At 43.8% G+C, this 22283-nt stretch overlaps 2 protein-coding genes across 2 annotated transcripts; one reads left to right on the forward strand and one right to left on the reverse strand.

The window, feature by feature from the left end:
• Window positions 1-685: 685 nt before the first annotated feature.
• LOC139556837 (EMILIN-3-like) lies at window positions 686-5578 on the reverse strand. The gene is made up of 4 exons (XM_071370946.1): window positions 5014-5578; window positions 4644-4763; window positions 3346-4388; window positions 686-3052 (listed from the first exon to the last, which is right to left on the reverse strand). Exons 1-4 carry the CDS (start codon window positions 5166-5168, stop codon window positions 1080-1082), a joined length of 3291 nt encoding a protein of 1096 aa, XP_071227047.1. The 5' UTR covers window positions 5169-5578; the 3' UTR covers window positions 686-1079.
• A 4975-nt stretch (window positions 5579-10553) lies between these two features.
• On the forward strand, window positions 10554-22271 carry LOC139557526 (sterile alpha motif domain-containing protein 10-like). The gene is made up of 5 exons (XM_071372488.1): window positions 10554-11036; window positions 12403-12581; window positions 20414-20582; window positions 21020-21160; window positions 21436-22271. The coding sequence occupies exons 1-5, from the start codon at window positions 11024-11026 to the stop codon at window positions 21459-21461; spliced, it is 528 nt and encodes a 175-aa protein (XP_071228589.1). The 5' UTR covers window positions 10554-11023; the 3' UTR covers window positions 21462-22271.
• The last annotated feature ends 12 nt before the right edge of the window (window positions 22272-22283 follow it).

Below are 22283 nucleotides of genomic sequence, written 5' to 3' on the forward strand. Positions count from 1 at the left end.
TGCACCACCATTCTCCACATCTGTGTCCAAAACCATTTAACACAACAGCAGTTCATCTCACACAAATCCGGCATTTGGTGAGATGTCCATTGGGGAACAGGGACTGATAAGTGGGGGTTAGTAGGAAGGTCACCTATGGGCCGTCATAAATGACCGATCAGAGATGTGCTTGGAGAACAGAATGAGTGAATTAGTGGGAGACAGGATGTCTGGCAGATAGTCAACAGTCTCTAGTGTATGTCTAGTCCTCACCCTGATGATGCTTTTAGTCTAATTTCATATATATTATATACATTCAGAAGAGTCATACACCACGTGTTTATGAGGGGGTATTGGTGGTTTAATTCAATATCTTGATTGAATAATATATTCAGTGTATAAGCAACTACATCTTGTATTTTACATTCCACATATGGATGAGATTGAAGGTGCAAGTGACCGTTCAGTGTCAACGGGCTTTTCCAATATGTGTAATAAACCAGACAGACTGATTTGTCCATACTTGATTCTGCTCAGATTATTCTCAATGTGCGGTGACAGAGGAATCTAATGCCTCTCTGTTGCCCTCTGGTGGCTTTAGATGTGGCCTAATATGTCATGCTTTTGCTATTGTGTTCACTCACTGACATCTTTGTATTTACTGTTGTCAAAGTATTACTTATTCTTATATACATTTCAGACTAGCAACAGTGACACAACGCCTCTTTATTATACAGACAATACTTTAACAGCAAGAGGAATGCAGATCATAAAGAACTTGTAAGGTTTTATACAAAATGTAAAATACAAAAGACAATAATCATACAAAATAAAAACGTAGTATCTTGGATACCTGTAAACTCATATGCCTACTAAACAACAGTAAAAAAAAATCTATATAAAAGTGTCAATATAAAACATTTTGCTAAACAACATTCTATAAAAAATCATCTATGCCACGCCAGTGGGTTGAAACATTGCCTGTTTGTTTCTACCGTCTCCAGCTCACCCACCAGTCCTTTGGGGCTCAAGATAATTGTCCATTATCACTCAGTACAGAACTCTGGCCTCCCTCTTACGGTAATAGATTTCATGACAGGTTACTGGTCTTCTCTTAACTGTTCTGGCTCTAGGAGGTACAGGCTCTGCTGGGTGGGCTCTGCATTCCACGTGCAGTTCCTGAGTTCCTGCCTCAGCTCAGACAGCTGGTGAGCGTGATTAGTGAGGGTACCGTTGACCTGGGACAGGTATCCATCTGACTGCCTCTCCAACTCCGCCCTGATCCTCTCCAGATCCTTGGCCAGGTGACTGAAGCCCTTACACTGGCCCTCCACGCTGGCCACGCGGCCCCCCACCTCCACCACCTCCTTTTGGACTCCAAGCGCAGTGGAGCGGCAGCCCTGCACCTCCCCGGCCAGCCGCCTCCTCAGCTCCTGGAGCTCTCCCTTCATCCGGGTCAGCCTCTTCTCACCCACCCCCAACATGGAGGCCTGGCGCCCCAAAAGCTGCACCACACCCTTCACCTGCTGGGCCAGGCGCTCTTCCCGCTCCTGCCAGGTGGTGTTGGCGCGCCCCACATCCTGGACCACCAACCCTACAGAGTCCTTCAGGCCCTTCAGGGTGAGGTTCATGGAATGGGCGTTGAACTTGAGCAGCATGATTTCACCCTGGACTGAGCTCCCCTCCTCTCCCTCCTGGTGGTCTTCCCTCTGGGACAGTCTGGTCAGGAGGCTCTGCAGGGTGACATTAAGACTGTTCAGACGGTTATTCTCCATGTCCAGGAGACCCTTCTCCTCTCCTACTCCTGTCTTATCCTCCTCCACCCTATGAGTGTTTGATGTGGCTTCGTCTCCCTGGAGAATGGGCTGAGAGGAGGAGTTGCAGAGTAGTTCCAGGCCGCTCAGCTGTTTCTGCACTCTGTCCACGTCCACCTCCAGCCTCCTCCTGAGGGACTCCACCTCTGTCTCCAGCGTGGGCACGACATGGCCCTCCAGCAAGGCAGGGGCCGTAGCATTCTCCAGATCCCCCAATGCTGTCAGCAGACGACCCTCCAGAGCCTTCAGCTTCCCCTCCAGACGAGTCTCCAGGCTGCCTGCCCCGACCTCTCCCTCTGAGCTACTGCCCTGGACCCCACCACTACCACTGCTGCTAGCGCTCCCACCCTTGACCTTTCCACATTCAGTCAGGTTGAGCTTGGCCTCCACGTCCTCCAGCCGCCCCTCCAGCATTGCCTCTACATGGTCCTTGTGCCCACCCAGCTCCACTCTCAGGTGCCCCTGGGACTGGTTGAGGCCTGCCACCAACTGTTCCAGCAGATGCACCCTCTCACCTAGGCCAGTGACTCTACCACAGCAGCCCTCTGTCAGGTCATGTCCCTGGATCTGAGTCTGCAGGTATCCAAGCTCCTTCCTAAGCCCAGTGGCGCTGACCTCCAGGGCCAGCTCCATCAGATCCTGTCTCTCCTGCTGCTCCCTGTGGCACTGTCGACTCACCTCCCTGGCCCTCTCCCCACAGCGGCTCTCTGCACTCTCGACACGCTTCTCAAACTCCCCCAGGATCTCCGTCCGGGCCCCGCCAAGCTTGGCATCCACCAGATCCTCCATTGCCTTCTGGCTGTCTCTCGCTTCGGCCCTTGTCAAGCTATCTGCACCGCCTGACATCTTCTTGAGGGTTCCGTCATTCCTGATCACACTGCCTCTCAGCTCCTCCAGCTCAGCAGCCTTGGCCTGTAGCTCAGTCCGGAGCTCCTCAACCCTCCTTGTCAGCTCGCCCAACCTTGGTAAAGCCTGGCCCCCATCCAGCCCCTCTGCATCAGGCTCTCCTCCAGGGATGTCTGCAAAGCCTACAGTGGAGTGGGGGGAAGAGGACAGAGCGGGGACAGGGCTTGGTGCTGCAGACAGCAGGGCGGAGAGCATCCTGTTGGCGTCCTCCCATAGTGAGGCGCGCAGGCCATCCTCGAGTCCGTTCACCGCCCCCCTAAGCGTCTCCAGACCCTGGGACAGCCTCCGCACGTCTTCCTCCATCCGGTCCAGACGCTCAGTAGACTCACTGTCCACTGTGTCCAGAGGCTGGCCTACAGAGGGGAGAAGAATGTTACATACACAATCATACTCACAAGAGTACAGGGAGAGAGCGAGAGAAAATGTAATTTAAGAATAAATGCTCATTTTAAGGATGTTAAGTCTTTGAAGAATGTTGCCAAAATCAATGGAATTTCAGGACAGTTAAGCACTCTAGATACATATAGATATTAACTTTAAAGCCAGCAGTAGAGGACACAATATTAGAATCTTATTAATATTGAATGTAATATTTATGTTGTGTTGCAGTACAGAATATGCATTGGAATAACACTCCCAGTCTCACCATCGATTTCTTGGCTGCCAGCAGGGGGAGCTGTTTCATCAGTGACAGGCTCCAACTCTGACTGAAAAGGATGATCAGTGAGGTCTGGGTGATCAGGATGATCTGGTCCAGGCTGCTGGTGATTGGTTGGCTCCAGATCTGGTTCAGGCTGGTGATGGTCTAGCTCTTGGTGGTCTGGCTCCTGGTGTTCTGGCCCCTCCTGGTCTGGTTCAGGCTGGTGATGGTCCGGCGCGTGGTGGTCTGGCCAGTGGTGGTCTGGTTCAGGCTGGTGGTGGTCTGGCCCCTGGTGGTCTAGTTCAGGCTGGTGATGGTCTGGCCCCTGGTGGTCTAGTTCAGGCTGGTGGGGGTCTGACCCCTGGTGGTCTGGTTCAGGCTGGTGGGGGTCTGACCCCTGGTGGTCTGGTTCAGGCTGGTGGGGGTCTGGCCTCTGGTGGTCTGGTTCAGGCTGGTGGTGGTCTGACCCCTGGTGGTCTGGTTCAGGCTGGTGGTGGTCTGACCCCTGGTGGTCTAGTTCAGGATGGTGATAGTCTGACCCCTGGTGGTCTAGTTCAGGCTGTTGGTGGTCTTGCCCCTGGTGGTCTAGTTCAGGCTGGTGATAGTCTGGACCCTCATGGTGGTCTGGTTGGTGGTGGTGCTGTGGCCCAAAGGTGTAAGGCTTGGAAGATGACCCTCGGTAGGAGGGGTGGGTCAGAGGAGGCCCAAAGGGACGTATAAGGTAGGACTTCACGTTGCTGGGAGGAGGGCCTTTTGCTTTCACTGGGTATGACTTCATAGGAGGAGGTCCCTTCATGGGAGGGCCTTTGGTAAGCATTGGGTACGATTTCATGGGAGGATGGCCCTTGCTCTGACTCCAGGGGTTTCCTTTAATGAGTGGGCCTTTGAATGGTGGGCCCTTGAATGGAGGCATCGCCTTAATTGGGTGTTGGTAGGCTGGGGGTCCCTCCATGCAGCCATAGCCAGAGTATCCTGGACAGCAGTGCCATTCCAGCTCAGTGAGAGTCTTATGTGCAACTTTATAGACAGGCTTGTACATCACATGATATCTGAGGGTTAATGAAAGAAACAACATAAGCACAAGCAACTACCAAGTTGACACCTGTGAATGCTGTTTTCATACCCTTTTCATATGGCAAGAGCAGTAGAACTAATAATACTGGTTGTTTTTACAGCAGTTTTACAGCAGTAGTCCTCGTTGTAGATGTAGCAATAACAGTAGTAATTGTGGAGGCCGTAGGCCTATTTATGATACAATCTGTAATAGTTATATCGTGTAGTATCAATTATGAAGATGAACTCACATGAGGGTTGGACACTTCTGACCCCAGGCACACTTGTTATACTGAGCTTTGACATAAGGAGCTACCCCATCCTGCATGGTGAATGAAACAGTCTTCTCAACAACATAGGCACAGTGGTTTCTGTCAGAGAGAAAAGAATGAGAGAATGAGGTAACACACTTTGGATAAGATTCTTAAACTTGCACCTTTTTCTAAACCTAAAAGCCCTCTTGCATTTCTAACTGGCTTAGATATTAAAATGAAAACAAAAACAAACAGACTGCTACACAGTAAGATAACCAGCTTTAACTGAGCATCAAAAGCGGAGCTAATGTCCAGCGCCACCTCCCTAGAGGGAACAGCCCAGTTTATGTTCAGAATGAGTACTCACTTGAGCCTGCTGGTGGGCTTCCCATGGACATAGGGATGAAGATTGGGCCCAGTCTTGTAGAGGATGTACTGGGAGGGTCTGTAGAACTTGGCATCAGCCAGAGACAGAGTGACTGACAGGAGGAGGATGGGAGGTAATGCCACTGCAATGTGCATCGTTGCTCCCACTCAAGGAAAGGTAGACGAAAAATAAAATGAAAGAACTGCTGCCTGAAGACAGAAACAATGGCAGTATAGCTTTTAAAGAAAAAGTAGGTCTGCCTCAAAGTCAAGTTTCAACTCCGCTTGGGGGGAATCATACTTGATTTTTCAATGGCATCAGACAAATGTAAAAAGGATGTATAGTTGAGATGCCAGCATCTCACTAAAAATACCTCACAGAATTAGAAAACATTCAATTCTAAAGCAAAGACTTCATTCTTAGTAACCAGATTCCATTCATGAGAAGAAGACATGGAAAAAGGTTGTCACAGAGAGAGAGTTCTTCAGCACTTAGGAAAAGCCAAGTCAAGAGACAGTCTATTAATGTGGTCCTGGTGCAGTCTGTGGCTATGACTCTCTGTCGGGGTGACAACAGTCCACAGTGAGCTAAAAGGGCTGCTGTTGGACCCTAATAGGGAGCACCCTCTGGCATTATTTGCATACCCCCCTCCCACATTGCCCTCCTGAAAGTAACACAAGTGTGAGACTGGAGGGAGAGGCCTGAGTCCCCCATATGTGTAAATGCTCATTAATACCATATAACAGTGCTACCATGAATAGGTTACCACCATTACTGTGGCTGCTGCTACTTCGTCACGCATTATGATATAATACACCTCTAGATTAACAGGGTCGGACAAACAGTCGCCGATCCTTTACCCAACATACACAGCTACTGTCTTAGGTTATAACTAATAACAGGGCACTGAGGCGATATCTATTTTTCGGAATCCGTTATGTTATGGATATTATATGAGTTACTTGATCTTAGCCTAAATGACCCATGTCTAATAGTATGATTATCTCAATGAGTAAAAGGTCAGCTGAAGAGACAGTCAGGGTCAAGGAATTAAATGCAACACGTAATTGAATGTATCTCTATGGTCAGGGTTATGTCGTGGGTTATGCCCTTGAATTTTAGGCTACTACTAAGGGGACATCAGAACACCCTGTCACCCTTACGTAATAACCAGTAAGCACTTTTTCTGTTCCGATCAACACAGCACATTTGCAAAACAAAACAAACAGCTAATGATGTAAATGAAGCATGGCAGTTGGCATTTCCCCTGCTCTGGCCATTTCATAGGCTTCATAGACAGAGTATATTCTACCCACCACTCTACTCTACCCAGCACTGGACACATCTATGAAACATGGCTACTGCTACACAGCTGGTCTCTCACTCCACTCTCACACCCACACCCCACCCAGACCTAACGGCAAACCAACAGGACCAACCAGGAACAAAGACAAACAACTAGCCTGTGTTGAAACACACCCACCCCTCTGTACCTCCTCCCCCAGAGAACCCACATACTCAACACTCAACCACAGCATCTGTGTTTGTTCAGTGCATCAGTGCCGAGTGAGGTGGCTAGTTAGTGGGTATATCACAGGTGGAATGATTTAGATGTAGATGTGATTTATTAGGATCCCCATCAGCCGACACCAATGGTGACAGCTAGTCTTACTAGGGTCTGACATATAATGAAAAATACATTACAGACAAAAGACTTTACGATGGACATACATTTAAATACATAAACATGTAGTGTGTGTGTGCGTCTATCAGCTACACATACATAATGTAGTCCTACAAGCCATGTACATATACGTTCTCAATAACCTGAGTCCCCTAAATCGTACACGTTTCTATTTGTGAAGTGTAGAGAGTTTGCTTTTAGAGAAAGTGTGACTCATCAGGTAGACTACATACCAGTGAGACATGTGCCTGTTTTGGAGACGTGATGGGTTAAAATACAACATTTTGGAATTTTGCGGTCATTGGTCTTACCCAGGAGTCAAGCCCCTGGGCTTACTTTGTGGTTATTTAGGTTAAAAGCACCCATTCATTTGTGTATTTATAGTGAGGAAATATGGGAAAACCATGTTAACATATTGCTTTGGACTGTTTCTAACCCAGGAATGATTTATTAGCTGGACCTAGTTAGCCTGCAGTCTGTCAGGAACAGGACTAACATTGTGTCCATTATTTCAGAGCTGGCTTTTGATTGGCCCTAGTTAAAGGGTCATTTCCTGTCTCCTGTTTGTGCCTGGTCCCACCTTCTTTACCTGGGAACTCCCTGTCACCTGCTGATGCACAATAATAGAACTTTGTGTGTGTGTGTGTGTGTGTGTGTGTGTGTGTGTGTGTGTGTGTGTGTGTGTGTGTGTGTGTGTGTGTGTGTGTGTGTGTGTGTGTGTGTGTGTGTGTGTGTGTGTGTGTGTGTGTGTGTGTGTGTGTGTGTGTGTGTGTGCGCGCACGCATATTTGGTGTATAAGTGTGTTTCCAATCCCTTAGCTCCAAGCTACTCCACCATTTGATCTGTAAACAAGTCCTCATTGTTCCATAGGCAGGACCTAACATACTCCGAAACACAGGAGCTAGGTTTGGTCCTGGACTAGTCATGCAACACAAGCACACCTTTATTCTAGTAGTGCAGGCTACTCCACCAGAAATGGCACCGACTGACATCACAATGTAACAGCTGTTCCAGGCTCGACGCCTCTGCTCACCTCCCCATCGTAACGCTCACTTCAGATTTAGAATGTTCACATACCTATCAACATGAAAAAGAAGAGGTCTAATTTACCTGCCACACACTTTTCTGTGTGGAGTCGCCAGTGAATAGATAGAATGGAGTGTGTGTGTGTGTGTGTGTGCGTGTGTGTGCATGTGTGTGCGTACCCACATTTTTTAAATTACCCTGCTCTCTTTCTCTTTCTGACTGTTTACTATTGACACCAGACTTCTACATTCTGAGCCTGCCTGTAAACTCTTTAAAGTGAGGTTTATGTTTTCTATGTTTCACCAAGGTTATTGTGTCTGAAGAAGAGTGTGACAGTGTTTAACTGGGAATCATCCATCAAATTACATCATAAAAAGTATGTTACTGACAATAACAACATAACCTTAATCATTTTACATGCAGGAAAACCCCCATCAATTGTACACTAATGAGATTGTATTTTAGTGCAGAGAGATTATTCTAGGTTCGGGAATTATCTGCAGCTCTCTTTTTCAGTTTTTTGTTTGAGTGTACACTTTCATTTGTGTAGGCCTGTGTTTCCTCTGCCGCTTCCGGAAGGATCCCCATCACTACCAACACTAAGTACCACTATCATGCTTTAAAAGGGAAAATGTTTGTGTTCAGTATTATTGTCTATGTATGACAGAGTTGTGTTTTGCACATATACTATGTCTGGGTTATTAATCACATTATCTTGGTATTCATTCATTATGAGATAATATTGATGTAGGACAAATGTTGATAAGAGCAGACCTCATTTAATGGCCACATGGGGAAGCAATAGCTTGTGGCACACCCACACCCATGTGAGAAGTTCGGTGTGTTTGTGTTAATCAGGCCTCATGGCTCTGTGTCCACATCTGAAGATAGGCAATACCTACCTGCACTTACAGAACACCTCTCACTCAGTCCTACTACTATTATTGCTAGTCAATGGGAACAAGAGACTGTCATGAAAGTTCAATTTCATAGCAGAACCTGCTGGGTCTGTAGCAATGGGTGTTTGACCTTTCCATAGATGAGAACAATGTTTGAGGCTCTGCCCCTGGTGTAGTGAAACCATTTAGAGAAGCTTGATAATCCTGCTAGTCTCCACAATGTTTGGTAAATCCGCCTTTAGTTTAAATGCACCACAGTTATTGAATACCTTACAAAACAAATTACACCTGATTTGCCTGGTTCCAATAATGCAGTTTAAAACTATTGTTAAATTAGTTCACTAAAGTGTGAAATTGTTTCAATTTATTATTTTATAACTTGTAGTAATAACCTGATGTAATTTATTTATAGCTGTCTTGTAGTTTTGTTATATTTTTTGTTGTTGCTGTATTTATGTAATTTTTGTCCTCAGGGCACCATTGTAAATGAGACAATGGTCTCAGTTGGGTTCCCCTGAATAAATACAAGTTAATAAAAAATATCTAATAATAATGTGCCAAAGTATTATTTTTCCTTCAGAGAGAAAACGTTTGTCCATTCTTATTGTGTGCTGAGCCTCTAGGCCAAATGGGTTGTTAGTGGACCATGTCTTTAATCATTTGCATTTGAAACTGTTGGAGAATTAATCATTATCCATTGATACACCAAGAAACAAAAGGCTGGTCCTCTGCAGACCAGCCTTAACCTACTGTTAATATCCCAGGCTTTTTGATGTTCCCTCCAGTTCCCTTTCATATTTTAGGCCTCTTACCAGGCCAAATGTGCCCATGCTAATACATTAGCCCCTATGTGCCCCCTAAAGTATCTGCTGCTTCATAGATAGTCATGTTGTCATAGCAACAATGATAGGCCTACACCCCGAGAAGTCATGTGCCCATGCCCTGGTAATTAGATCTAAAGGAATCAGCTGTTTGTTGTCACTGGGTTAGTATGTCCCACGTGTGGTTTGTGGGGCTGATTGGTCCAGCAGGTATTCTGGGATTTACCATCAATGGGCTCCCGAGTGGCGCAGCGGTCTAAGGCACTGCATCTCAGTGCTAGAGGCGTCACTACAGACCTTGGTTCGATTCCAGGCTGTATCACAACTGGCCGTGATTGGGAGTCCCATAGGGCGGCACACAATTGGCCCAGCGGTTAGTGTTTGGCCGGGGTAGGCCGTTATTGTAAATAAGAATTTGTTCTTAACTGACTTGCCTAGTTCAGTAAAGGTAAAAAAAATAAATAAAAAAATTAATATCCAACCACAACCATTAGTAATGGTTGTATCCAACCATCAATTATATAGAAGTAGAATGGGTAGAACAGACGTAGTTCACTAAAAGCCACATGGTTTTTCACTGGTGTAACATGTCAACTCTGTTGACAGTTAGCAGCCTGATGATCTGTCAAACTGTCAAACTGATCCCATGCCATGACCCCACTCTCCAAGGGTGTCTTAGGGGAAGTGGGATATGCTAAAAACACATTACTATTTCACCACACACTTGTACATGTGTGAATCAGGACAAATATAAGCACCCCTTATTTGACCTTTTGACTTCTTATTTACAGTAAGGGCCACTGCCTAAAGCCTTGGGTTTCCCCTTGGCTATCTTTGTTCTGAGGCTCCACCATGGATGTCATCTTGGTGAAATGTATGGCCCCCAGGAGCCCCAGAGCTCTGGCTACTTTTCTTTAGTAAATAAAGGCAGGAGGATGGATCCCTTATGCTGCATGTTCTCTATTCTATTTTGCCTCTAGCGTGTGAGTCTTGCGCTGGCTTTTCATCAGCCGGTGTTCAAAGTCTCTCCACTGGCTGCGCTAATTACAGGGCTCTGGGCAGCACTTTGAGACCGCTCATGCTGGCTCTTGAGAAAAAGCCGCGCGCGTGATTCTCATGACGAGATGAACCACACATACATGCAGTAGCTCCGCACTGACAGAACCAGTCAGCCAACATCATTGGGACATTCCGCACCGAAAGAGACTCATAACTTCACCCAGGACAGGACACTATTAGCTGCACCATCTGATAAGAGCTTGCGCTAGAGCGTATCTGTGTTTATTTTTTTACTTAGTGAAACGCTTCCAGTGTCAATTTTGACATTTGGCAGCCTATTTGAACGCTGTATGTGTTAATTCCTCCATTCAACCCTGGATATAACCGATGAACTCACGACATGTCGAGTTGTCTACTGGCAGTGGCACCTGAGTGGCGGTAACTTTCACGATCCTCTCACGGTCTGCTAATTATTAGCCCATACTGCCAGTGTATACTTTGACGGCACGGAGGAGTTCACAAACCGAGGATTACCTGTTGGATACTTTTACTAGTGCTGTCACGGGGAAAGGTGAAACGGCATGGCTGTGGACGGTAATTGAGATCCAATAGTCGTGCATGCGGACATCTCAATAGACGGATCATCCCCTATCTTCTCTTGTGATATACTTTCTATTATCGGTAAAGCCAGGTTAAGCTAAACAAGTGCGCAGTGTAGCATTAGTTTTGCTGAACTTGCATGACCGCTTCCCCTGCTTATTTTGGGTTTTAGATTTCAGAATTTAGGTGGAATTTTTATGCAGCACAAACAGAAACCGCTGTCCGGACGGCGTGGTGCTGAAATTGATAGCGATTAAGGGTGACGGATTAGGGTCAATTTGCTTACAGTGATCACTGGCCATATAACCCATTCCTTACAATTTAACGCCTATTTTGAAATCTTATGAATGAACCAGTTGTTCACTGAAGATTGGCTACATCTCAGATTCGATGTTTTCAAACACTTCTAGTGTATATTTATTGAAGTTACTTTTCTAAGTGGCATGAAGAAACATACACCCATGCCCCATGCTGAAGACCTAGACTAGAGGGTTGATATCGAAGGGTGATGTCCATTATGAAATGTTCTCCACCAGTGGCATTCATATGGCTTGGCTTGATAACGAGCTGCCTTTGCGAACCTTGGCTCTGTTGGGGGTCTGGAATAAGGGGGATACTGGATGATGCAGAGGAGGGGCACAAGCAAAAGGACCAACATATACCATTTCATCTCCTCTCTCGCTCTCCTCTACTGTCTCGTGTTCTGTCCTCATTTAAACTAAACCTGTGTCAATTAAAGAAACATTTGAATGAACATCACACACACACTACTCAAAACATCACTTCCAACACATCCAGAAAATCAACCCAATCTGGCACATTAATTAGTAATTACCTGTGGCTGGTTGCCAGGTTATGCTGCAGTAATGGTGTGTTTACTCTAGCTAGCACCTTTTCCCTTCATTATGATACTGAAAAGACACTTCCTGCCTGTAGAATGGGATAGGGTGTGTGTCTGCCAGTAACTAACCATAATGATGAGCGACTGATTTATATGCAGTAGTCATGTGGAGTTGCCAGAAATGCCTGGGAGCTATCTGGGTAAAAGTTGAAGTTCCTTTGAACATCAGCTCATAATGACTCAGTTTAATGGCTCAGCCATTATAACACCTGCTTGGTCTGCCTGGAAAAACACCTAGTAATGATGGTTGAGACCATCTCTCAATGAGAAGGCACCCAGGATTTTACAATTCTTTGGCATATTATATTTTTCCAGATTTCACATGTCATTTTTAGTGCAAATTACAGCACAGTCAGTGAGAGAATTTCAAGCACCACAAGCCTGTGACTTTACTGCCACTGTTATAGTCAAATCCTATTGCTCAAATCAAAACTGTATTTGTCTCTTTTACTCTTCTAGCGGCCTCCAGTTTCAGTTTCTGCCGGCCTGCTGTGGAATACAGAGCGCTGCCGGAGGACTTCAACCACCTGAGTCGACGGACGGGAGGGAACCTGACTTGGCATGACGGGCGGGGTCAGAAAACAGCAGGGGGCCGGACAGTGAAGCTGCTCCAACAGCCTGGGACAGAGAAATATCAGGTGGAGTACCTCAACTATTTTAGATCTCTATTTCAGCATATCAGATCATAATCACAGATCAGATGTTTTCAAATCAATAAAAAGAGTTCTGATTAAAAACAGACAACCTTTCTTTCACACCCTTTCATTGTCTTTTATATGGAACACTTGCCATGATGCTAATGGCTGCCTTTTTATGCTGTATCTGCTTCTAGTCATCCACTACATCTCTAATTGGTAGGCCTATTCTAGATGCACATGTACATTTTTAAAAAGGAAAGAGCTTCATGGGTTATTATTCCTCTCAGATCAGTCTTTTTCAATTATTAATTGACGTGTATGTAAGCTTCTCTCTGGCCCTGTGTAATTTACCAACACAAAAGCTTCTCTCTTCACAAAGACAAAATATAAAAATATTATATGACAAATGCAATGGACTTTATCCATTGTTCCAACACGAGCAGCACTTTGTTCGTGGAGAATGGAAGATGCTGTTTACCCAGAGGGCTATGGGGCACTCAGACTCTCCAGCCTTTTATAATTTTAAAAAGAACTGCTGTCCTTCCTATGTACAGAAACACCAGCCTTTGTCTGTGGACTGAGATCTAAAATGGGCAATATACTGTATGACATCTAATGGCTGTGGTGAACCTTACAGTATGTGCTCTGGCAGATATATTTTATAACAAAGCATGTCTATCAATTTTATGTGTACTGGGCCATAGCTCTATGATTTGGAGGAGGGTGGGGGTCCTGGTTCTTGGTTCCTGGTGCCAGGTTCAATTAATGGTAGGGTAATAGGGGGTAACTAGCCCATGGGGCATCTCTCCCCTTGTTTTCAGTCACAGGTGGGGACTGGATTAGGTGTGAGCAGTGGAGTAGGTGGGCTCGTGAGTTGTGCTCCAATTTTACTGGGGATAGCTTTATTTGTGACCTACAGGTACAAATTTGAATCGTGCAATAGCAGAGCATAAGAGAGTTGCCACATCAATGTTACACTGAGTTAATTAGTTAAGTTATTGTTATTAAATGTTATATTCCAATGTTATTTAATGTTATTATTTATATTCCATTATTCCATTATTATTTATATTCCATTCCAATATTATATTACAAATTTTAAAAAACAACCATTGAAAACCTTTTGCTCCTGAATGTCATTTTAAAGACTGTAAGGATTTAAAATCTTGCATTATTCAAATCATATTTAGTGCAGTTGTACATAATGTATTGTATAGAAAATGAGCAGCAAAGAAAGAACAAAGAAAAGTAATGAGTTAAAAAGAGGGACTTTACATCACATCTCCTCATAGTGCAGTTATTAATGGTGACATGTGTAACACCATTTCCCCCCCATATTTTATTGAAATCATTAAAATAAGACAACTAGACTTGAAGTATTACTTACTAAAGAATTTCTAAATAAAACTGATTAAATGGATTTTAACACACTTCTGTGAAACCCTATGCCATACTCTTCTATGGGGGGGGGGCAGTTACACCCGGTATAAAAAAAAGGCCCTTTTTTGAAAACAACATTTCATGAAATAACTGAAAAAGTGTCAACTGTAGCCATTTTTTTACCTTTATAGTTTATTCGCCTAAGCATGACCTTCATCCACATACCAATTTTTTTCCCAGACGTTGCTCTTTTGTGTCAGCAATTAGACATGTTCTTAGGGGGGGGTAGTTACCCACTAGCACCCTATCTGATATATTATAGTATTCCCTTTACGTGGTATTACAGCGCAGTGAACCATTTGTGTTTTTTTAATTGACTTTTAAATCGTGTTATTGCAATTACAATGTGCCTGGGTTTTTTTTACCAATGAATGAAGGAATCTCTGCTATACATTGCGGTTTCCGAGTACCCTACAAATGTGGGTTGATGACAGAGATACTTCCCTTCCCCTTCCATGCATGCATGCATATGCTTCGTGCTTTGTGTCTTTCACGATCACTGCAATGTATTACATAATATTGTATCATGAATGTCTGTGATAAAAAATGCAGGGAGAGAGCTTATTTGTTTTTGTTTGTTGCTGGCCAAATTCAGGCCAAGGGGTGTAGCACTAGCATGTTGAGTTCAAACCTTTTGAACTTTAAGTGGGGCTGCTCTACACTGGAGAAGAAGAGCAGAGCAGAAAAGGAGAGAACACTGCATTCATTGATTTTTAAATTGAATGAATGATCAAAGGCTTCATTTGATTAGTCACCCATATCCTGCTGAGATTCCAAATGAAGGAATTTGGTATTGGGATAAGACTGACCCACATGCACTCTGGTTTGATGCTGATGCTCATTGCTCACAGAACTATGTTCCCTGATCTTATAGTTTCAGATGAATGTCTGCGTTTGATCTGCAGGTGGACCTTTTATATGATAGGCTTCATTAGTGATGGGTTTAGTGTGTATATATGATAATGTAAGAACAATAACATTACTGTCGGGCAGGCGGTATCGGAACATGAGGTCTGATACCAACAGTCTCAGAGACAGTTTATATCAACAAGTCATCAGACTGCTGAACACTTGAACTGGACTGACCAGCTGCTCATGCACACACCCACACAGACATACAGTACACACACACACACACACACACACACACACACATATACACTACAAGACCAAAAGTTGCTCATCGAACATCTCATTCCAAAATCATGGGCATTAATATGGAGTTGGTCCACCCTTTTCTGCTATAACAGCCTCCACTCTTCTGGGAAGTCTTTTCACTAGATGTTGGAACATTGCTGCGGGGTCTTCCATTCAGCCACGAGAGCATTTAAAAATATATATATATATTTCACCTTTATTTAACCAGGTAGGCCAGTTGAGAACAAGTTCTCATTTACAACTGAGACCTGGCCAAGATAAAGCAAAGCAGTGCGAAAAAAAACAACACAGAGTTACACATGGGATAAACAATCGTACGGTCGATAACACAATAGAAAAATCTGTATACAGTGTGTGCAAATTAAGTAAGGAGGTAAGGCAATAAATAGGCCAATAGTGGCAAAGTAATTACAATTTAGCAATTTACACTGGAGTGATACATGTGCAGATGAGGATGTGCAAGTTGAAATACTGGTGTGCAAAAGAGCAGAAAAACAAAAACAAATATGGGGATGAGGGAGGTAGTTGGTTGGATGGGCTATTTACAGATGGGCTGTGTACAGCTGCAGCGATCGGTAGGCTGCTCTGACAGCTGACGCTTAAAGTTCGTGAGGGAGATATAAGTCTCCAACTTCAGTGATTTTTGCAATTTGTTCCAGTCATTGGCAGCAGAGAACTGGAAGGAAAGGCGGCCAAAGGAGGTGTTGGCTTTGGGGATGACCAGTGAAATATACCTGCTGGAGCGCGTGCTACAGGTGGGTGTTGCTATGGTGACCAGTGAGCTGAGATAAGGCAGAGCTTTACCTAGCAAGGACTTATAGATGACCTGGAGCCAGTGAGTTTGGCGACGAATATGTAGCGAGGACCAGCCAACGAGAGCATACAGGTTAGAGGTCGACCAATTATGATTTGTCAACGCCGATACCGATACCGATTATTAGGGGACTCACAAAAAGCAGATACCGATTAATCTGCCGATTTTTTAAATTTATTTGTAATAATGACAATTACAACAATACTGAATCAATTTAGCCTCAAATAATTAATGAAACATGTTCAATTTGGTTTAAATAATGCAAAAACAAAGTGTTGGAGAAGAAAGTAAAAGTGCAATATGTGCCATGTAAAAAAGCTAACGTTTAAGTTCCTTGCTCAGAACATGAGAACATATGAAAGCTGGTGGTTCCTTTTAACATGAGTCTTCAATATTCCTAGGTAAGAAGTTTTAGGTTGTAGTTATTATAGGAATTATAGGACTATTTCTCTCTATTATACCATTTGTATTTCATATACCTATGACTATTGGATGTTCTTATAGGCACTTTAGTATTGTCAGTATAACAGTATAGCTTCCGTCCCTCTCCTCGCCCCTACCTGGGCTCGAACCAGGAACACATCGACAACAGCCACCCTCGAAGCATCATTACCAATCGCTCCACAAAAGCCGTGGCCCTTGCAGAGCAAGGGGAACAACTATTCCAAGTCTCAGAGCAAGTGACGTCACTGATTGAAACGCTATTAGCGCGTACCCCGCTAACTAGCTAGCCATTTCACATCGGTTACACCAGCCTAATCTCGGGAGTTGACAGGCTTGAAGTCATAAACAGCTCAATGCTTGAAGCACTGCGAAGAGCTGCTGTCAAACGCACGAATGTGCTGTTTGAATGAATGCTTACGAGCCTGCTGCTGCCTACCATCGCTCAGTCAGACTGCTCTATCAAATATCAAATCATAGACTTAATTATAACATAATAACACACAGAAATATGAGCCTTTGGTCATTGATATGGTCGAATCCGGGAAACTATCATTTCGAAAACAAAACGTTTATTCTTTCAGGGAAATACGGAACCGTCCCGTATTTTATCTAACGGGTGGCATCCCTAAGTCTAAATATTGCTGTTACATTGTACAACCTTCAATGTTATGTCATAATTATGTACAATTCTGGCAAATGAATTACGGTCTTTGTTAGGAATAAATGGACTTCACACAGTTCGCAACGAGCCAGGCAGCCCAAACTGCTGCATATACCCTGACTGTTTGCACGGAACGCAAGAGAAGTGACACAATTTCCCTAATTATAAGAAATTCATGTTAGCAGGCACTATTAACTAAATATGCAGGTTTGAAAATATATATTTGTGTATTGATTTGAAAGAAAGGCATTGATGTTTATGGTTAGGTTTGGTGCAACGACAGTGCTAAATCAAGTAGGCTGTGATTCGATGAGAAATTAACAGGCACCGCATCGATTATATGCAACGCAGGAAACGCTAGATAAACTAGTAATATCATCAACCATGTGTAGTTAACTAGTGATTATGTTAAGATTGATTGTTTTTTAATAAGATAAGTTTAATGCTAGCTAGCAACTTACCTTGGCTTCTTGCTGCCCTCGCGTAACTGGTAGTCAGCCTGCCACGCAGGCTCCTCGTGGAGTGCAATGTAAGGCAGGTGGTTAGAGCATTGGACTAGTAACCGGAAGGTTGCAAAAACGAATCCCCGAGCTGACAAGGTAAAAATCTGTCGTTCTGCCCCTGAACAAGGCAGTTAACCCATCGTTCCTAGGCCGTCATTGAAAATAAGAATGTGTTCTTAACTGACTTGCCTAGTTAAATAAAGGTGTAAAAAAAATCAAATAAAAAAAATAATAAGAAATCGGCCAAATCGATGTCCAAAAATACCGATTTCCGATTGTTATGAAAACTTGAAATCGGCCCTAATTAATCGGCCATTCCGATTAATCGGTCGGCCTCTAATACAGGTAGCATATGTGGCTTTGGTGACAAAACGGATGGCACTGTGATAGACTGCATCTAATTTGCTGAGTAGAGTGTTGGAGGCTATTTTGTAAATGACATCGCCGAAGTCAAAGATCGGTAGGATAGTCAGTTTTACGAGGGTATGTTTGGCAGCATGAGTGAAGGAGGCTTTGTTGTGAAATAGGAAGCCGATTCGAGATTTAACTTTGGATTGGAGATGCTTAATGTGAGTCTGGAAGGAGAGTTTACAGTCTAGCCAGACACAGGTATTTATATTTGTCCACATATTCTAAGTCAGAACCGTCCAGAGTAGTGATGCTAGTTCTTCCACACCAATCTTGACAAACCATTTCTATATAGACCTCGCTTTGCGCACGGGGGCATTGTCACGCTGAACCAGGAAAGGGCCTTCCTCGAACTGTTGCCACAAAGTTGGAAGCATAGAATCGTCTAGAATGTAATTGTATGCTGTAGTGTTAAGAGTTCCCTTCACTGGAACAAAGGGGCCTAGCCCAAACCATGAAAACAGCCCCAGACAATTATTCCTCCTCCACCAAACTTTACAGCTGGCACGATGCATTCGGGCAGGTATCGTTCCCCTGGCAGCTGCCAAACCCACATTAATCCGTCGGACTGCTAGATGGTGAAGCATGATTCATCACTCTAGAGAATGCTTTTCCACTGCTCCAGAGTCCATCGCTCCAGTTTTTACATGCTACGCGCTTCAGCACTCAGCGGTCTCGTTCTGTGAGCTTGTGTGACCTACCACTTCACGCCTGAGCCGTTGTTGCTCCTAGATGTTTCCACGTCACAATAACAGCCCTTACACTTGACCGAGGCAGCTCTAGTAGGGCAGAAATTTGACGAACTGACTTGTTGGAAAAGTAGCATCCTATGACGGTGCCATGTTGAAAGTCACTGAGCCCTTCAATACAGGCAATTCTACTGCCAATGTTTGTCTATGGAGATTGCATGGTGGTGTCCTCGATTTTATAAACCTGTCAGCAACGGGTTTGGCTGAAATAGCCGAATCCACTAATTTGAAGGGTTGTCCACATATTTCTGGCCATGTAGTGTATATTCATGCTACACACACATCACAACTGCTGCTACCAGACTCTTATTAAGCTCCTCAATTTAAACACATTGCCCCCAATCCCCTCTTCCCTGAAACACGTGTAAATATTGGACTATAAAGTGTGCCTTCCTGTATTATACTGATGCTAAAATGTTTATACTGAGCCGTTGACTTTGTTTGTATTCTTATCTTATATTATTTCTTATTGTTGCGTTGTCGAGAAGGAACCTGCAGTAAGCATTTCGTTAGATGTTGTATACCATATGTATCCCATAGATATGACTAATAAAATGTGAAACTTGACACCCACAGCTGCTTGGTGTGTGTGTGTGTGTGTGTGTGTGTGTGTGTGTGTGTGTGTGTGTGTGTGTGTGTGTGTGTGTGTGTGTGTGTGTGTGTGTGTGTGTGTGTGTGTGTGTGTGTGTGTGTGTGTGTGTGTGTGTGTGTGTGTGTGTATGTACATGCGTGCATGTGTACAGTAACCAAGGCTTATTAGCTTTTGCATGACTTTGCCAGAAATGCTGTTGTTGCAGAGATAAGCTAAAGTGGTATGAACATGAGTTAAGTAAAGGATGGCAGTGGTGTAAAGTACTTAAGTTAAAATACTTTAAAATACTTTAAAGTACTACTTATGTCGTTTTTTGGGGTATATGTACTTACAATTTATATTTTTGACAACTTTTACTTTTACTTCACTACATTCCTAAAGAAAATACTGTACTTTTTTACTCCATACATTTTCCCTGACACCCAAAAGTACTTATTACATTTTTAATGCTTAGCAGGACAGGAACATGGTCAATTTAAACACTTATCAAGAGAACAACCCAACTAAACACAAATGTTTTGTTTGTAAATGATGTCTGAGTGTTGGAGTGTGCCCCTGGCTATCGATACATTTTAAAAACAAGAGAATTGTGCCATCTGGTTTGCTTTATACAAGTAATTAGAAATTATTTATACTTTTACTTTTGATACTCAAGTAGTATGGGTGACTTTCACTTTTACTTGAGTCATTTTCTATGAAGGTATCTTTACTTGACAATTGGGTACTTTGTCCACCACTGAAGGAAAGTCACTCCCATCACTATATTCCTGGCAACTGCATTGTCATGCATTATATCTGTGTGGCTAAGATCATGAAAGTGGTCCTTGGTGACCAGAAGAAAGAAAGACCCCTGGGTGTTTGAACAGATGTTTTGATGGATGAAGGATGTGCTAGTCTAACTGACGTGGTGAGGTTGTCATCCCTTGAGGCACTCAAGGTTAAAATACATCACTTAAATGGGAGGGGAGGGGTCTGAGAGATAATGGAAGCAGTAGAGGGCCAGAAAAGGAAATATGACATTGCAGAAAAAAATATTCGGTGTGTGTGCTTGGGTGTATTTCAGCGCCGTTCAGGCGACTCCTATGGAATCTACCACACCAGCCCCACCCAGCCTAGTCTTATCCGGCCTGTGGTGTTATGGACTCAGCAGGACGTCTGCAGGTGGTTGAAGAAACACTGTCCTCACAACTACCTGACCTACGTAGAGGCCTTCTCTCATCACGCCATCACAGGTATCAACTAGGACACGTGTATTACTGGCACAAAGAACATCATTCATAATTACAGAATCATAGTAAAATACAGTTGGTTTGAGTAGATACAAGTGCACTAACCCAAAATCATAATTTACAATCATAAAAGGAGGCTAAAATACAGTAAGCATGGATGGCTGGCAGAGTAGAGTTAGTTGAATAACTATGCTTGTAATACTCTTTACCCAATACAGGTATCAAAGGGTACAAGTGCACTAGCACAAAAACATTCATTAATAATCATGCAATGAGATTGGAATACAGCAGGTGTGGGTGGATACAAGTGCACTAGCAGAAAAAACATAATTCATCGTCAGAAAATGCTAGTAAAATACACAATACAGTAGGTGTGGGTGTGTATGAGTAGTGACAGTTGAATCACTTAATGACAGCCTCCTCTCTCTGTTCCCTGTCAGGCCGTGCTCTGTTGCGTCTGAATGGAGAGAAGCTGGAGAGGATGGGCTTGGTGCAAGAGACACTGAGGCAGGAGCTCCTACAGCAGGTGCTTCAACTGCATATGCAAGAGGAGGGACGAAACCTGCAGCTCCTTAGCAGAGGTGTGTGTGTGTGTGTGTGTGCGTGCGTGCGTGTGTGTGTGTGTGTGTGTGTGTGTGTGTGTGTGTGTGTGTGTGTGTGTGTGTGTGTGTGTGTGTGTGTGTGTGTGTGTGTGTGTGTGTGTGTGTGTGTGTGCGTGCGTGCGTGTGCGTGTGCGTGTGTGTGTGTGTACGTGTGTGTGTGTGTGTGTGTGCGTGCGTGTGTGTAAATTACAGATAACATTTGAATGCTTTTCTAACAGTTCCTATTTTCTCTCCTTGCCTTTCTCTTGTAACAGGTGGCTCCTTTGGAAATCTATCGTAACATAACATTCCATTTCTGACTGGGTTGTTTACAGTGAAAACTGGAAAGATTATAGAGCACTTCAACCATGTACAAGCAGGGAGTCTGTACACCAGTCAGAAACTAGGACTGTAATGTGAACCACATGGAAACTATTAACTCTGACGAGGACACATGAGATGATCACATGCCATATCCAACTCAGACAGAACCGGGGGAGATGGAACAGTCCCAAATATACATACAGAACCGGGGGAGATGGAACACTCCCAAATATACATACAGAACCGGGGGAGATGGAACACTCCCAAATATACATACAGAACCGGGGGAGATGGAACACTCCCAAATACACATACAGAACAGGGGGAGATGGAACACTCCCAAATATACATACAGAACCGGGGGAGATGGAACACTCCCAAATATACATACAGAACCGGGGGAGATGGAACACTCCCAAATATACATACAGAACCGGGGGAGATGGAACACTCCCAAATATACATACAGAACTGTGATCAATAGAGCACAGCCCCAACTTTGAAAAGTTGGATATTGGTTTTCCATCAACTAAAGGGACAGTTCTATCTGTGATTTGAAATTAAAGGATGTTATTAAAGGCTTCATGTCAGATTGGCTGTTTTTGTCTTGTTGCCTATTTTTATGTTATTTTATGTTTTAACCATACAGCTGTGCAAGGTTTGTTGTGAATTATATATTTTTGTCACAATGGTTCCTCTTGGAAGTATCCTATAGAGTACTCTAATTTGGGGCTTAATTGTAAATTGGATAGATTGTTGTGAAATACATTTATGGGGAAGGGCTCCTTATTTCAGACAA

Source organism: Salvelinus alpinus, chromosome 28 (assembly GCF_045679555.1).
Source record: "Salvelinus alpinus chromosome 28, SLU_Salpinus.1, whole genome shotgun sequence".
In the NCBI taxonomy this organism is placed as follows: Eukaryota; Metazoa; Chordata; class Actinopteri; order Salmoniformes; family Salmonidae; genus Salvelinus; species Salvelinus alpinus.

Bases quoted from the DNA above. Each gene is read 5' to 3' on its own strand.
- LOC139556837 (XM_071370946.1), bottom strand. From the start codon at position 5,168: ATGCACATTGCAGTGGCATTACCTCCCATCCTCCTCCTGTCAGTCACT. The intron at 4,764-5,013 runs GTGAGTACTCAT...TCTCTCTGACAG, and splicing joins AAGCCCACCAGCAGGCTCAA to AAACCACTGTGCCTATGTTG. The intron at 3,053-3,345 runs GTGAGACTGGGA...TCCCCTCTGTAG, and splicing joins TGGCAGCCAAGAAATCGATG to GCCAGCCTCTGGACACAGTG.
- LOC139557526 (XM_071372488.1), top strand. The intron at 12,582-20,413 runs GTGGAGTACCTC...GGTGTATTTCAG, and splicing joins CTGGGACAGAGAAATATCAG to CGCCGTTCAGGCGACTCCTA. The intron at 21,161-21,435 runs GTGTGTGTGTGT...CTCTTGTAACAG, and splicing joins CCTGCAGCTCCTTAGCAGAG to GTGGCTCCTTTGGAAATCTA.